This window comes from Aquarana catesbeiana, linkage group LG03, assembly GCF_042186555.1.
Source record: "Aquarana catesbeiana isolate 2022-GZ linkage group LG03, ASM4218655v1, whole genome shotgun sequence".
Classification (NCBI taxonomy): Eukaryota; Metazoa; Chordata; class Amphibia; order Anura; family Ranidae; genus Aquarana; species Aquarana catesbeiana.
In genome coordinates this window covers 243,478,664-243,496,647 of record NC_133326.1, presented here as the reverse complement: position 1 = coordinate 243,496,647, position 17,984 = coordinate 243,478,664, and the positions used below count along the sequence as shown (strand labels likewise).

Sequence of the window (17,984 nt, the reverse complement as noted above, 5' to 3'; positions counted from 1 at the left end):
CCAACCCTGCAGGCTTGCTTTTATTGGGGAAAACAATTGATCAGACAGGTTATAAAACCTGTTCTGATTAACACTCTTCCCTACTAATAAACTGCTGTCAGACTGCTGTTTTGGCAATCTGCTCCTCTCCACTTCATTTACATAACCCTGTAGGTCTACATAGCTGACCTTACAGGTTTATACAGCCCTATGAGGGTGGTCTGACAATTATGTAGGCCTGACCATCCTCCCAATAAGACAGGTAGCCTTAGACAGCTGTAAAAACATTTACATGAGCCAGACATGTGAACAACATTCCGGATGCACACTAATGCCACATACACACGGTCGGATTTCCCGACGGGAAATGTCCGATGGTAGCTTGTTGTCAATTCCGACCGTGTGTAGGCTCCATCGGACATTTTCCGTCGGAATTTCCGACAAACAAAATTTGAGATCTGGATCTCAAATTTTCCGACAACAAAATCCATTGTCGTAAATTCCGATCGTGTGTACACAATTCCGACGTACAAAGTGCCACGCATGCTCGGAATCAAGCAGAAGAGCCGCACTGGCTATTGAACTTCATTTTTCTTGGCTCGTCCTACGTGTTGTACATCACCAAGTTCTTGACGTTCGGAATTTCCGACAGGATTTGTGTGACCGTGTGTATGCAAGACAAGTTTGAGCCAACATCCGTGGGAAAAAAAACATGGATTTTGTTGTCGGAATGGGCGATCGTGTGTACGCAGCATAAGGCTAGTGAGCAGCAGATGATCTTCTGTTAAGTCTGACACTGACATTTAGCAGTAATAGTAATGCATAGTGTAGATTTCTACGTGTATTTCTAATTGTAAAATGCATATTTCCCCTTTAAAATATGCATGTAGTAAAATAAAAATCAGAAAATGCCATGCAACGTTGTCATAAAAAATGGACATGATGAACTTGTGATATGTTTAAAGCAGAAACATATACATGAGTGGAAGTTTTGTTTTACCGTTCTTTACAGGTGGTGGCAGAGTAGCTTCTGCAAGGAATATTAACAAAGTATTAGCAACAATCAATGGCCCCAAAACAATGGCCAAACCAACCAATTTAACCATATTTTAGTAGGGTTAACTGAAAAAAAATATTTTTTGAAATCTTTATTTGTCTGAGTAGGTTTATTGAAAATGGCATATTAGATGAGTTTCTGTAATCACATCTTTGCAAAGGTCACTGCACAGTACATCACATCTTTCATAGAAGCCACATCTGTGGCTTCTATACAGTGAGCCTTGCTGTGCTGTAACCTGCAGAGGATATGCATTACAGCCTGTGTTTACCATCATAATCAATGCATACTATAGATACATGGGAATGAGTGTCTATGTGCAGCCTGAACTCCAGCTAAGGTGATGCATCTGCAAATACAAACCCATTAGCCCATGTACCTTGCTTGGACTGATATTTTCTGGATACCATGCACTGCAGCAACAATTTGTCAAAGTGATCTTTTTCAAAAGGTTGTGATGTCATATCAATCAAAGTCTATTTCTCTTTACGAATGAAATCAACACTTGACGGGGTGCTAAGAACTTAACTATGATAATTTCATTTCATTTTCAGAAAACATGCAAAGTGATTGGTTAATTTGACACAGGCCCACTTTCCATAAATCTGAACTAGTATCTTTAGAAACAGACTGAATATTGAAATGTGTATTCAAAAAGTTTAGCATACAAATCCTGTGGACACTGTACCTTCACTTATGACTGCGAGTAAATATACAAAAGCTAAATATTGCAAATCAGTTAAGAGACATACACTTTTTTTTATTGTTGTTTTATAAAAAATTTCATTAAGTAAATATGAGATAATACATAGGAATTATGTCATGTTTATGGTTTTGCAGTCAGCATATTGTAACTCCAAACAAGACCAGAGTACTCTAGTACTCCAAACACAGTTCTTCTCGGAGAGGTCAAACTACAGCAGAATGACTCAGAGACTTGATAGGCATGGACTCCGCGCAATTAGATTTGAGACTGAAAGAACTGCCATCCGGCATGCTTTGCAAACTGAAGGTCATGAATGCACTCTGATTTGCATGTGTTTTTGTATAGTCTTTTGGTACACTAAAACAAATAATTATTAAGTAATATAAAACAAGTTTATAAATGAGTAACCATGAAATATGAAACTATTTGATTTACTGTGTGACAAGCTGACTCATGATTTCCTCTAGTGTGCATTTTATTAAGGTGGCTACAAATGACCAGGATGACTAAATTTATAGCAAGATAGAACTGTAGTTTAATTACGATAATATATTTAATATTATACACTTCTTAAAGAAGTACATATAATATACAGATAAATCTGGCATGTACACATAAGACAGTATTACTAAAAGCAGAGTGAACTTTGGGGGTTATTTACGAAAGGCAAATCCACTTTGCACTTGAAAGTGCAGTCGCTCTAAATCTGAGGGGTAGATCTGAAATGAGTGGAAGCTCTGCTGATTTTATCATCCAATAATGTGCAGGCTAAAATGCTGTTTTTTATTTTCCTTGCATGTCCCCCTCGGATCTACAGCGATTTAACTTCCAAGTGCACTTGCAGTTCTAAGTGTTTTTTTTCCTTTAGTAAATAACCCCCTATGGGTTTAAAGAAAAACTATGACATGGTAAAAGTTCTGTTTTATTTATAAAAGCAGCTGGGTATGCTTTACTTCTGGGCTACCAAATAACTGAAAGCAGAACTCGCTGCAGCACTTTAAAAAATATGCTGGTTTAGGGGGTTAAGTCCAACAAGGTATTTGCCATCTGTGGACTTTTCTCTTTAATTTAATGTTTACATTTTTTACTAAGCACCAGGAGTATAGCTACATTCCTGGCACTCCTGCAGGAAAGATATACTGAACTGCTAGACAGCAGCTGCTCTTCTTAACCCTCCCCCTTGCTGTCCATTCACAGAAGGCTTTGGAATTTGTGGATGGGTTCACATAATACAAAACTTTCTGTGATTGGCCAAAAGGAGAGGAGGGGAAGGCAGAAGCAAAAGACTCTGCAGCTTCAGGATTGGAGACCCAAAGGGCCAGCGTCGGGGCCTAGAAGTATAGCATAGAAACATAGAACAGTGACAACAGAAAAAAAAGACAATTTTTTAAAATGGATCTATGTTTGTCCCAAGCATGTTTGAAACCACTTACTGTTTAATGACTCACTTCCTCTGCTGAAAATCTATTCCAAGCTTCAACTGCCCTTTCAGTAAAATAATATTTTCTAAGATTAGTTTTGAACTTTTCTTCTGCTAGTTTTACCTGTAAGTCATCTCTCTGTGTTCTTGATCTTGGCTTCATATTGAAAATATGGCTCTCCTGAACCTTATTTTCCCCCTTGATGTATTTGATGTCTCCCCTTTCCCTTCTTTCCTGAAGTGTCTCCTGATATGTTTTATCCCTCAGACTTTTTGTTACCCATCTCTGGACTTGTTCTATCTTATCAATATCTTTTTGTAAGTGAAGTCTCCAGAACTGGACACAGTATTGTAAATGAGGTCTAACTTAGGCTAGGTCCGAATTTTTGGCTGAATTCGGACCTGAAACAAACCAAAAGACACACAGGGCTCCTGCGCAATTTGCACCGGAGCCGCTGTGGAGATGTGTGAACCGGCTCCATAGAGAGCCGGTCACAATCTCCTGCTATGCGAATTGGATGTGGAGGAAAGCCGCATCCAATTCGCAATAGCGTGAACCCAGCCTAAAGATCTATAATGGGGAATCAGGACCTCCTTCCTCCTGTTGGTAATCCCTCTAGTGATGTATCCTAGAATTCTATTTGCTTTTCCCACTGCCTGGTCACACTGTTTGCTAATTTTTCAATCACCTGAAATAGGTACCCCCAAAACTTTTTCCTCTGCAGTGCTGGCCAAAAAGTACCCCCAATATTGTACTTTCTCCTTTTATCCTATGTGCATTATTTTACATATAGAAACACTGAACTGCAGTTTCCACTGTTTTCCAGCAAGCTTTTAATCATATCACTTACATATAGATTACAAAGAACAGAACCCAGTACAGAGCCTTGTGGTACACCACTAGCGACTGGTTTCTGTTCCGAGTGAACCCCATTTACAACCACACTCTGATATCTATTCTTTAGCCAGCTGCATATCCACTGAACCTCCCAAGGGTTAAGTCCTAGTTTGTACAACCTTTTTTACTACAATGTCGATCATTATGTGGACCTCTATCAATTGTCGTGCTGAAATCAAGATAGGCTACCCTGGCCACCCTGGTCTAAAACATTAGTGATATAGTTAAAAAATTAAATCAGACTAGTCTGACATGATCTGCCTTCAGTAAAGTCATGCTGCTTTGGGTTCGGTAAGTTGGGTGATTTGAAGTGATCAATGATGATTCTTTTTAGGAGTGATTCCATTACCTTGACTACAACAGATGTTACATTAACTGGCCTATAATTGACAGCTTCTAACTTGCTATCCTTCTTGTGGATAGGTACAATATTAGCTGTCTGCCAGTCATGGGGAACATCTCTTGTTAGAAGAGATTGATTAAGAAGATCCAGTAATGGTCCAACAGTTATACTTTGAAGTTCTCTTAGAACTCTGGGATGAATACCATCAGGACCCATTGCTTTATTAAGCTTTAACTGAGCCAGTTCCTCTGATAGCAGTACTCCTAGTGTTCAGTAAAAATGTCCATAGTAAATAAAAGAGATAAGTCCTTACACCTTATTAGACTTAACTTCTTGGAAGCCAGAAATCTTAAAATTGCTGCAATTCCTGGAGTTTTACTGTACCGTATCACTGCCTGTTGTTCCCAGGAAACTATCATGATATCTGGGTTTTTAAAACATTAAAATTGATGGGTGATAACTATAAGTGTAAAACAATAGGAGCCATTTTCTGTTGTTTCCTCCACTGAATAGATAACACAAAAATAAGCCAAACAGTGCATATAGGAAATATGAGATGAAAAAAAAGTGTCATATTTGCAGTATAAACTCTTATCCAACCTATTATCATCATCTATACCTAACCCTTAAACCTAAACCCTTGATCAATGACGTTAAACCTGAACCTATGTATCAAAATTATTTACTCTGATTTCACTGCACACTGAGTTTTCTCAGTCTGATAGAGCCCACCTCATTTCCTGGCTAGAGGACATATAGTATAATCTAGCCCTTTCCTCGCTAGCCTTATTGTTACTGGTCCACCCATTTAATTCATTGGATTTTAGTTCCTTCAGTCATGGAGGTCCAGCATCAAATATGGGCATTACCTAAGGCAGTCTGCCTGTGAATGCAGTCTACCACTGCTTGCACAAGGGCTGACAGTTCTTGACAGATTTACTGAGACAGATTGTATTTGATGTTTTCAGGAAGCTATGTACAGCACAGTGACGACAAGTTTAGAGACTGTGACATTGAGGGTTCATTAGTGCCTGGATGCTACTAACCTAAAGTGAGTGTTTTTAATCTTGCTTGTGATTTTAGAAATGATTCAGCATAGAGCACTACAGGGGGTCCCCTAGTTACAAACATCCGACTTACAAACGACTCCTACTTACAAACGGAAGGAGACAACAGGAAGTGGGAGGAAATCTACCCCTAGGAAGGGAAATTCACTCCTGTAAGAGCTATTATGGGGAAAAGGTACCTCCACTAATGCTTTATCACCAAGGCTCGTTTCCACAACAACCCAAAATTTTCAAAATCCAATTGTCATTGGGACAGAAAGTGAGGTGAAATCTTCTGAATAGGGGCACAGACAGCAAAACGAACATTACAGGGGTGTTAACCCTTCCCTATGCTATCCAAAAAGCTTAAAAATAGTTTTTTTGGCTGGAGCTACACTTAAAAAATGTACCTGTTCCGACTTACAAACAGATTCAACTTAAGAACAAACCTACAGTCCCTATCTTGTTTGTAACCCGGGGACCCCCTGTATATGGAAATGTATTATTCCACTGAGAGTATAAGGACATCGGTAGAGAGAGGTTGAAAGAAGGAATATTTTGACAGCACTTGGGATATCCTACTTAGAGATTCCTTCCTTAAAGCCCCGCTGATCTCTATGGGGAGATCGGACGAAAACAGACAGCATGTCCGTTTTCATCAGATGTCATTTGATCCGATCCGCCAAGACGGATGGCAGACATATCGCCATACGTCTGTCTTGAGTGCATCGGATGGCAGACGGGTGTCAGCAGACACATCTTTACTGACTTCAGCTTCTCCATAGTAGCCAATAGATGGCCCGCTGGGATCCACCTGAAAAACGGACAGCTTATCATGTGAAAGGGGCCTTACACCCTTAGGGTGTAACATGTTACAAATCCACCAGCCCCTGCAACTCCCCGGCTCCCCGATGTCACAGGTGGCAGGGGATGTTCTTCCTCCGCTCTCTGTCAGAATCTGTAAAGAATGTGGCCATATGGGGCTCTGCCCGCCTGGCCACATCACTAATTCATAGAGTTCTGTAAAAATTGAAAACTACTAGGTCCAGCAGCCTTTGCGGCTGTTGGCTTGTAGTTCTCAATCAACTACCACGGTGCTGTTGAACGCTGTGGTAGTTCATTGATGGTTCCTGTTAATGCGTAACTGCTTGGCCGTATGATGTTTGGCCAAACAGCTTACACTCAGGGCCTGCAAGAGCCCTGCATAGCATCCACAATCTGCTGATTGTGGGTGCAATGCTTTCAGATTCCAATAAAAAAAATAATAAACGCATATTTTTTTACCTGCAAAAAGATGTGCATTTATTATTTTCTTTAAAAGGGTGAACTTATCCTTTAAAAGGTGAGAGCTTTGAACACACTGGTGGGAGCTCTTAATTGTGTGAAGGCATCCAGAATATGTTTGGAAATTATATAAGGCTGGGTTCACACTATCTTCGCATGCGGCTCACAGCAGGAGTCTGGTGTGTCCCTGTTCACTGTTTCAGGTCCGATTTCAGCCCGAACTTTTGGCTGAATTCGGACCTGAAACAGACCAAAAGACACACAGGGCTCCTGTGCAAATTCGCCATGGAGCAGCAGTGGAGATGTGTGAACCGGCTCCATATGGAGCAGGTCAAAATCTCCTGCTATTTTGAATTGGATGCGGGGAAACCGCATCCAATTCGCAATAGTGTGAACCCAGCCTAAAAGTACTAAAATAGAGGCAGATGGAAAGAGGACTGTGGACTATGGACTATGTGGACATTTTCTTTTTTAATGAAATAACCACTTGGCATATATATTTTGTGTGCATATTGTTCACTATTTTGGGATGAAGTGTTTAGTCTGTATAATTTAAAGATCACAATTGGAGATTTTAGTGCTGCACGGTTTGTCGTTTTGTATTAAAAATATAAGCAGAATAAACATTAGCTTTAAACTTAAAGTGATTGTAAATCCTCAGTTTAATAGAGTAACAAACCCATTCAGATTAAAATAGAAATGAAAGGCAAAACATTTGTGTATAGCTATAAAAAAACATTATAAATACCTTTTTTATAAGTGATCAATCCCCTGTGTTCTCAGCGAGCTGGGGGAGGAGAAGCTGCAGGACACTGATCTCCCCCAGTGAAAGGCTGTGCAGCAGAGGGCATGTCAGGACAATTTTGATCATTGGAGGAGAGCAACCTGAGTTCCCAGCATAGCTAGAGAACTGACCATGCTGTGCTCTCCTGCTTAGTGTGGTCCATTTCTAATATGAAAGGAGAGGGACTAGCAGGAACACCAGGGATTTCACACAAAGAAAGCAATAAAAGATAACAGGACACTTTTTCATACAAGTACATGGTACAGCAGGCACATATCAGGAATATGAAATGTTGTGTTTACAAACGCTTTAAGTATACCTGCAAACCTAACCTAACTTAAGTATACCTCAAAGTAAAATCGGCAGTGTTAAATTTAACTCTGTGGGATTATATAAACCCTTTCCTGGTGTTTATATAATCCACACTGTTCATAGTTAAATTAACACTCATAAGGCCCTTTCTCAGCGGACTCCGCTAGCTCTGTGGGGGATCGCTCCATTGATCCCCACTGAGCAGGCGGATGACAAGTCCGTCTCTGCTCACTGTGCAGGGACGGACCTATCAGAGCCCCACTCTCTTCTAAAGGAAGATCAGATGAAAACGGACAGCATGCCTGATCCCATCTGATTCGCTGGATCGCATCGCAATCCATCTGTTTTCAGCAGATCTTGTTGGATCGGATGGCAGGCGGGTGTCAGCGGACACATCTCCGCTGACTTCTGCCTGCCCAACAAATCAATGGGTGGCCCGCTCAGATTCGCCTGAAAAACAAACAGGCGGATCTTTGCGCGTCAATCGTGTGTAAGGGGCCTGAAAGTTGTTCAACTCTGTATTTTCACTGGATAGAGAGGATTGTTTACACTAATAGTGTTAATTTCCTGTAATTCAATACCATAATATTAACACTTTACTGTAAAACGTAACATCAGGATTTTAACACTGGCGATTTTACTGTGCGGAAAACCTGAACTAGCGAGCTAATACTTGCTTTGCAATGACAGAATCAGCCAAAATCATCTTAGCAGTCTTTAATATTATCAGCTTTTGGTTTAAGTAATAATTACAACAAGCTTCATTGAACATATATTTTCTAATGCTGGGCCGGTTTAAATGTAGTAAAGACAAACTGAAAGCCCAAATGAAAAACACTAGTTAAGTCTTACCAACAACAGTGAGCACTGCACTAGCAGAGGCGCTGTCCAAGGTAGTATTTGCTACACAAGTGTAAGTGCCTTTATCCTTGTCTGTTATGTTCTTGATAGTCAGGCGCTCCTTTTCGACAATGAATCTAGAAAGGAAAGATTGTTGTTTTACCCTTGATTTGTGTAGGGTAGTTAATGCTTTCTGATTATAGACATTTAATAAATAACTTTTAGGCCGATTTAATATGGGACTGTATAATGACCGGGTAACAAATATTCAAAACATCCAAATTTCAGCTTCCTGTAGTCAGGAATGCTCTTTGGTTGTCATGGGCTTCGGCACCTGCCCCCCACTACTAATCTAATAGCTTTATAGGGGGCCATTTTAGAAACTGTTAGCACACAGGAGTTCAGCAGAGGGATGCAAGCAACCTCAGAAGGCTGCAAGCAAGATTGCAAGTCTTTTCTTGAAGAGGGAAAAAGGGGCAAAAAGAATAAATGCATTTCGTTTGAAAGTCTACTTATCCTTTAAGTAAGAGTAAAAAATAAATTAATAGCATGATAAAGTCTAAGGCCTCATGTACACTGCTGCTGGTAAACGGACGTTTAGGAGCATTTGGGCATTTTTTTTCAACTGCTCCTGAACGCTCCTCTGTTATCTTATCAGTATATGTACACTGGTTCGTTTATAGTCGTTTCTAGGTAGCTGTGTTTAGAGGCATTTCAAACGCCAAATGCGGCTAAACACGGCTACCCGTGTTTAGGCGCGCTTTGGTCTAGAAGCGTTTTTAAACATTTTATTTATTACTTTTGGGCCTGGAAAATGCTAAAAACACAATTATCACTGCCTGCAAGCTTAATATACATGTGATATTCCCCTCATCAGCCAATTATGCTGTACAATACCCGACTTGCATTACTTGACGCTGAAGTTGAGAATCACCAACAGACGTTCCTCTGGTGGCAAGCTTTTCCTCATGTTGGTGTCCATGCGAACTATACGGGGTCTAACCTTTTCCAAGAGAACGTCAAAGGTGGCAATTGACATGCGTGTAAAAGTAAAAGATTTCTCTGGGTAATTATGCAGCTGAACATACATATTAGAAAAGTATCCTGTGGACATCCGTTGAGCCATCAATGGATATGTCCAATAGCGACGAACTCTGGTCCTCTCATGCAATTTTCTACATCTTTGGAGCCTCAGCAAAAACAACATCAGGAGCTTTTCCTCACACATGCTCATCATGGGATCCATATTAACAAACCAACCAAAAAGTAACAGCTAGCTACAAGCACCCTGCTTTCTCAGCTGCTACTCACACTGTTCTCTCATAAAATGGCTGAAATAGTTAATAAACACTTGTTTTTAGTGCTTTCTAATCATTTGGGAGGGTCTCCTGAGGTTATCTTTAGTAAACACTTCTAAACGCAAATGCGGCTAAATGCCGCTAAATGTGGCTTTTAAACGCTGCTAAACACATGTTTTTAAACGTGGATTACTAGCTGTGATGTTCCAGCATTCAGGAGAGGTTGGGAAACGTCCTGTGTACATGAAGCCTTATTCTCTTCTCTATGGTTTCATCTGTCCAATTATCTCACGCTGCATACAGTATATATTAAGTTACTTAAAAAAAGTTTCACTACCTTTCATCAATGGACAGGTCACTGTTGTCTTTCAGCCACAGTACTTCTGCTGCTAGAGTGGGATCGTGCTTAACTTTGCATTCAAAGGATACACTACCATATCTCTGAACCACTTTGTATTCTGGTTGAGAGATAATCATTGTTGGATCTAAAAAGCAAAACAGAATAAATTATACATGTGTATTCCTAAACATATCCTGAGTCTCCAATTTGATGTGTTTAACCTATGAATCTTTCATTACCTTTGACTTCAAGCTCGACAGTTTTTTGGTCTGTTCCTAATTTATTTCTGGCTACACATGTGTAGGTCCCAGTGCTGTCTTTCTGGGCAACAGGCACTTCTAGTGTCCCATTATCATGGAAAATATACCCATTACCATACAGAACACTGGCTTGCGTGGCTTTAAACCTTCAACAAAGAATAAACACATTAAGAATTATGAAGAATACAAGAAAGGAATATCAGTTACTGAACTGCAAATGAATATACAGTAAAATAGGCACTGAACACGTCACCATTTTTCTAGGTAAATATATTTCTAAAGGTGCTATTGACATAAAATTTTCACTACATGTCCGTAACAACCCATGCAATCCATACAAAGAAACCAAACCAAATACGTTCTTAAATTAAGTTATGTGTAATAAAATGGAATGACACAGGGAAAAAGTATTGAACACATGAAGAAAGGGAGGTGCAAAAAGGCATGGAAAGCCAAGACGCCAGCTGAAATCGATCAGTAATTAGAAAGCAATCCTGCCCCTGGTCAGTGCAAATTAATATAAGCTGGTTCAGTCTCAACTGATGGCATCTAAAAAGGTGTCTCATTACCAAGGAGTCACACAAGAAACATCTCATGATGGGTAAAAGCAAAGAGCCCTCTCAAGACCTTCACAACCTTATCGTTGCAAAACATACTGATGGTATTAATTACAGGAGGATTTCTAAACTTTTGAATGTTCCAGTGAGCACTGCTGGGGCCATAATCCGGAAGTGGAAAGAACATCATTTCATGATAAACTGGCGTGAAAAGAATTATCAGAAGAGTTGTCTAAAAGCCAAGTCACTTGTGGAGAGCTTCAGAAAGACTTGGAATTAGCAGGTCCAATTGTTTCAAAGAAAACAATAAGTAATGCACTCAACTGCCATGGCCTCTATGTATGCTCACCACGCAAGACTCCATTGCTGAAGAAAAAGCATGTTGAAGCTTGTTTAAAGTTTGCTGCACAACATTTAGACAAGCCTGTGAAATACGAGGAGAATTTAGTCTGGTCAGATGAGACCAAAATGTAACTCTTTGGATGCCATAATACACACCATGTTTGGAGGTCAAATGGCACTGCTCATCACCCCAAAAACACCCTAATACCAACAGTGATGTTTGGAGGTGGGAACATCATGGTATGGGGCTGTTTTTCATCATACGGTACTGGCAAACTTCATATCATTGAAGGAAGGATGAATGGAAAATTGTACCAAGACATTCTTGATAAAAATCTGTTCCCATCTACCAGGGTGATGAAGATGAAACAAGGGTGGACATTTCAGCAAGACAATGATCCCAAACACAAAGCCAAGGAAACTCTCAATTGGTTTCAAAGGAAGAAAATAAAGCTGCTAGAATGGCCCAGCCAATCACCTGACTTGAATCCAATAGAAAATCTATGGAAAGAAATAAAGATCAGAGTTCATAGAAGAGGCCCATGGATCCTTCAAGATTTGAAGACTGTGTGGAAGAATGGGCCAAAATCACACCTGAGCAATGCATGTGACTAGAGTCTTGAAGCGATCATTACCAACAAAGGATTTTGTACAAAGTATTAAATAAATTTCAGGTAGCGTGTTCAATACTTTTTCCCTGTGTCATTCAATTTTATTACACATAATTTAATTTCTGAACTTATTTGTTTTGGTTTCTTTGTATGTATGGATTGTATGAGTTGTTACCGACATGTGGTGACATTTTCATGTCAATAGCACCTTTAGAAATATATTTACCTAGGAAAATGGTGACGTGTTCAATACATATTTTACACGTTGTATGCTGAAAAAAAAAAGACAGCCATTGCCAACCATTCCTGAAAATGCTAGTTGCCTAGCTGACTCTGGTTTCAGTACTTTCAGTGTCTGTAAGTTACTGACCTGGAACAGGCATATGGGTAAGTTAATTTTCAGTTTACCATTAAAATGCTGCCCAAGGATATGGATTCAAAGTTGTACATCTAAACCACAATAATCTGTCTTGGGAAGCCGTTAATAGAATCATTACCAGAGTACAAAACCATAAGGCCCCATCCTGACCTATCCATTGTGATGCATTGCATTAATGTGCAAGCATAATCTCCTGTTATGTTGCATAAAGTGCATTGCATTAAGGCAGCTTATTCAAATGAATGGCTGTTAATGCACCATACAAGACAAAATAATAGACGTGCAGAATTTTTTATGGCACAGCGCACCACAAAGCACAGTTGTGCATTACTGTGAGTTGTAATACACTGTAATGCTTGTTTGTTGGAGTTGCTTTTCCTTAGTGCATTGGGGTGCCATTCAAAATGTAAGAGACCGCAATGCGCTAATAACTAGCCCATAACACAAAAGTGTGATTCAGCCCTCAGTGTAAAGAAAACAAACCTACTTAGTACAAGCTGGCATATTTACTAGGTGCCAACATATTAGAATATTTCAATTAGAAGTAATAAAAATTGCAAATGTCACCAGTGCATACTGAATTTTTTTATTAGTAAAAGTGCAAATCTCAGAAATATGATTTTGCACTAGGTGTCTTATGGCATCTGCAAAAACATTAACTTAAGATCACTTTAAAGGCTAACTCCAGAGCAAAATATTTTTTTTCTAGTTTTCAGCGAAGAGGGGTTGGAACAACTGTCATGTTTACATTGCTTTCTGTAACCGGGGAAAGTTCTTACTTTTTGTCCATGAGATAATAGGACATTTAGGGCACTAGTGTCAATGGGAGGTTCTAACCCTTCCTCACTCCACTAGAGAGTGCTTTTGTTAATGTCTGTGTTTTGCCTGTATTTTGGTATTTTTGTTTGAGTGTCACATACATTATAACAGCATTTTAATAAAATACAGAACCTTTTGCCTTACCATTCTATATGAGGAACAGGTGACCCAAAAAAGGGGCAGTCAAGAAAGGCAGCTTTATTAGCAATGACTTGATAAACCTTCTTTGATGAAAGGATCCGTGGCTTCTCAGCTAAAACAATAAGCACATTTTGCTGATAAGAAATTCAAGAAAATAATATATGTTACCATCTATAAAAAAGAAATAACAATGCCTTGTCTTACCTAGAACATTTACAAATGCATTTGCCAACTGGTAACCATATATATTAGAAACATTACACTGGTAGACTGCGCTAGCTCGTTCTTGCACCTTTGTAAACATCACTGTATCTCCTTCTACTCTTCTGCTCGGGTCATGAGGAGCCACTGCAGAAACATATTACAGGTTACATGTATTGTGATCAGTTTTTTTAAATGCCACAAAAAATACATTTTCAATCTTTTTAAAAGACAAAAGATGCAAAGACTACTCAACAATGTCTTAACAAGGCCTTTTTATTCATGACAACAGGAGCTAGACCGACGAAGCAGCCTCGTGACTTATAGTTTTGCTATCATTTCCAAAACAGTTGTCCATTAAAAATGCCACCCTCAGTTAATTCTGTAACTGTCAGCCACATAAGAATCACCCTTATTTCAATAAACTGCTAACATTGTGCCACTTTTCAATGTGGCTGTAAGGTCAAAGACAAGTTCTGCTTGGGAGGGAAGCAAATCTTGCATGACTGTATTTGGTAAGGCAAAGTAAAAAGAAAGTTGTGTTGGCCTTAAACGGGTAGTTCTCTAACAGCTATAACCACTTTATACCAGGTTTTGATCATAATTAAACCAAGGCAACCTACCACTGTATTTATATTTAGTATAGTATATATTATGTATACAGTATATATATATATATATATATAACAATAGAGCGTATTATCCACTGGAGAAGTCACACACTGATGATGTCTTTACAGGCAAAAATGTAATCAGTTGACAAGCTCCAGCACATGGCCCAGCCCCCAGAACCACCTCTCTAGCATCTTTCGCCCAATGGGCTTGGTCATAAAAGATCTTTAGAATTAAGCCCATCAATGGAGGAGAGATGGACTCCAAGCATCTGTTTTCAGCATCTTAAGGGTGTGCTTGGAAGGTTATGTGGCACACTTTTATTTTATCCTACAAACCAAAAGAGAGAGGGGTTGCAATATTTATTGCTCACTAAACAGCATATAAATCCAACAACATTTCATGTATCTCTGCCCTTTATCGAGCTTGATAAAGGGAACGAAAGCCTAAAACGTTGTTTGATTCATATGCTGTTTAATGAGCAAAATATACCACTCTCTGTGCTACAGTCCTTTTTGTTTATTTTTGGTGGTTTATTGTTGGAGTTGTCTATCCTCCAAAAATATCTAAAATATGCTAATACGGCAGTGATGTTGGTAGGTTGCCCTAATGCTGTCAATAATGTTTGCAATGGAAATCTGCTACAAGGTTCTACAAATTGAGTGGCTCTGTAATATGATTGTATGCATAGTGAATCTCAAGCCCTGGAATGGAATAATGTAATTGTTCTCTATTACGTACAAGGTGTGCAGTAAACAAGAGTTTTGTATTACGTACAATTAATTGCCACTCCGTTTATTAGCCATGTAATAGAGGGAGGAGGATTTCCATTGGCTCTACAAATCAATGTGCCATCCTCTCCTGGCGACAATACAAGATTCTTAGGTCCAGTGATCCAGTATGGTGCAGCTGCAAAAGAGACCAACAGAGGAGTAATCAGTAGGTATTTCTGGGAAAATTATAAATTTATCCCAAACCATCTAACAAGTAGTTCACATAAGCATATTAGCTATAACAAAATGTGTGACATTTACCAAATACAGCTTGTATAAGCATTGAAATGATGTGCTATTTAAGAAATTAAAGTGGTTGTAAAGTTAGAAGTTTTTTTTATCTTAATGCATTCTATGCATTAGAATAAAAAACCTTCTGTATGCAGCAGCCCCCTCTAATACTTACCTCAACCCGATCTCAACCCAGCGATGTTGCACAAGATTCTTGGCTGTCCAGGACTCTCACTCCTCACTGGCTGACAGCAGTGGGGCACCATTAAAGAGCATTAAAGAGCACCATTAAAGTTTGGGTGCCTCCATAGCAAGCTGCTTGCTGTGGGGGCACTTGGCAGGAGGGAGGGGCCAGGAGCGCTGGCGAGGGACCCGAGAAGAAGAGGATCTGAGCTGCTCTGTGCAAAACCACTGCACAGAGCAGGTAAGTATGACATGTTTGTTATTTTGAAATGAAAAAAAAATGAGACTTTAGTATCACTTTAATACATTCAATACAAGTTTTTGGGTTTAACTCCTTCCTGCCGAGCGTACGCACATATGCGGTTTTGGCTTTCAGGGGTTATAAAGGGATGATGCCTGCAGCTGCAGGCATCATCCTGGTACCGTTTCTTAGAGCGGGCGGTCGGCTTTCAGGGATAACAACCGATGCGGCTAAAAGCCGCTCGGCTGTTATCCCGGAGGAGTGAAAGGGGACGCCCCCCCTGCTAGCCGCCTTCTGCCGCTCTTCCTGGCCTCCCGTCCCACCGGGAGACCCGATCCACGATTAAATTGTGTTTAAAAGACTGCTGCGCAAATACAGTGTGACATAAAATTTTGCAACGATTGCCAGTTTATTCTCTAGATTCTCTGCTAAAAAATATATATGTTTGGGGGTTCTAAGTAATTTTCTAGCAAAAAATACAGATTTTAACTTGTAAGCAACAAATGTCAGAAATAGGCTTAGTCATGAAAGGGTTAATACAACTTTAGGATATGCACAGCATTACAGATAAACCATTATATAACATTAGATATTCTGTAATCTATACCACATCCGTATTACACTATCAACCTCAACCCGAGAGATGAGATTTGTATTTCACAGTAAAATTCAGCAATGTCTGCTCCACCTGTGGACCCTATTCACAGCACACATCAGTCAAGTGTGCACTGTGCAAATTTCTTCTGTAGAAAGGGCAATGCCTATGGCATAGGAAGAACTGTGCTTTTTTTGCAGAGTAAATCATTTGGACAGGAATAGAAAGCATTGCCATGGATTACCATGGCAACCAGCTTCTTCTCCGACATTATTCTGAAAAAAAAGGTAATACATTCTAGAAAATATATGAGTCTTTAATCTCTGCTTCATTTAGAGTTCTTAATAAATATCATCAGCGTTTTGGGACTATCTGAAAATGCTGCTGATTAAAAAGTGAGCATAATGTATGTTTAATAAAATCTACATGTATTTCACTTTGCATTACTTATGTTTTGGTCATTCATTCCTCAACCTAAACTTAAAATTTTAAATAAAATGTGTCCCTGTTTTAGAAAAATAATTATGACCATTAACATTTAATTTGCTTTGTAGGACTCGGGCAACAGTCAATCACAGTACAGGCTGTAGGTATCTTCACTATCATCTACACTAAAAAAAAAAAAAAAAAAAAAAAAAAACTTTTATTGTCATTTTATCAAATCGTCCAGGCTAATTTATCAGATTGAATAGATGTCAAATAGAAATATTACCCCATGGTGCCCAAAGTTGTAAAAAAGCAGGTAAATTATATTGCTCTGGGTTACAGAGCCACTTTCCTTAGCTTTAATGCAGTTGTAAACCTCTGCAATAAAAAAAAAGTCCTTCTATAGTGTATATTGCCTCAATCCAAAGCACTTGGTGTGATTTCTGGATGCTCTGTCCTCCCTCTGCTATCTGAACAAGCTTCCAGATTTGCAACATTTCTGCGATTAACAGCACTGAAATATTTTTACCTATTAGTTGCACTTTTTTTTGTTGTTATTGAGGCTTGATACAAACTGGACTGGAGCAACCAGAGGAAATACATTTATTGCCTTATTGGGTTGTGCTGCGGTACATGTAATTAATCCACATGATTGTTATCTATTATAGGACTGGGTACACACTATCTGAATATCGGCCAGTTCAGCAGGAACCGGTCAACATTCGGACAGTGTATACAGATGCCTGTCCCTCAGAAGCTGGTCTCATGACTGGCTTCTGTTGAGTGGTCTTGCTTGAAAATCAGCACCCAATCAGCAGCCGATCATTGTGTTCTGGCAAGGGGGCAATCACCCTATCAGAATATAAAGGCACAGTGGGGAAGATTGCTGCACTATTATCACTTGTGTTAATATGACAATCTTTCAGATTTTTTTGCGTTCAGCTCACTAGGTTGAGTGAAAAAACTGAGCGTGTATACCCAGCTTTAGGCTATTGACTCTCAGGTGGCAGTGTTACAAATAGTTGTTTTGTTACCACTTACCTTTGACAATTACTGTTATGATATGGTGAACTGAGCCCCTAATATTGTGAGCTGCACATCTGTACTTCCCAGCATCAGCTTCTGACACATCTACAATCTTCAAAGTTTTATTAAAGTTTTCGTAGAACACTCTGTCACTTGGTAGTTCGGCTCCTTCTTTATTCCAACGAATTTCTGGTGTAGGCCTGAAAGACAGCAACACGAATGCTGAAGTGCTATAAAAGAAATATGTATGTGCATAGTAGACAGAAGAAACATAATTTGC

The 17,984-nt window shown here is 39.4% G+C and overlaps 1 protein-coding gene across 18 annotated transcripts in view; it reads right to left on the bottom strand.

The window, feature by feature from the left end:
• The window catches only part of NRCAM (neuronal cell adhesion molecule), a 320,212-nt gene that overhangs the window by 48,484 nt on the left and 253,744 nt on the right, over window positions 1–17,984 (bottom strand). For 12 of the 18 annotated variants that reach the window (XM_073619920.1, XM_073619921.1, XM_073619911.1 and 9 more), the window contains 8 exons: window positions 17,720–17,904; window positions 15,007–15,138; window positions 13,621–13,764; window positions 13,420–13,528; window positions 10,547–10,713; window positions 10,305–10,452; window positions 8,682–8,806; window positions 980–1,009 (listed from right to left, as the gene is read on the bottom strand). In XM_073619920.1, the coding sequence (XP_073476021.1) occupies window positions 980–1,009; window positions 8,682–8,806; window positions 10,305–10,452; window positions 10,547–10,713; window positions 13,420–13,528; window positions 13,621–13,764; window positions 15,007–15,138; window positions 17,720–17,904 (1,040 nt within the window). The remainder of the gene's footprint in view (window positions 1–979; window positions 1,010–8,681; window positions 8,807–10,304; window positions 10,453–10,546; window positions 10,714–13,419; window positions 13,529–13,620; window positions 13,765–15,006; window positions 15,139–17,719; window positions 17,905–17,984) is intronic. The other 6 variants (XM_073619922.1, XM_073619923.1, XM_073619924.1 and 3 more) reach the window with 1 other exon arrangement.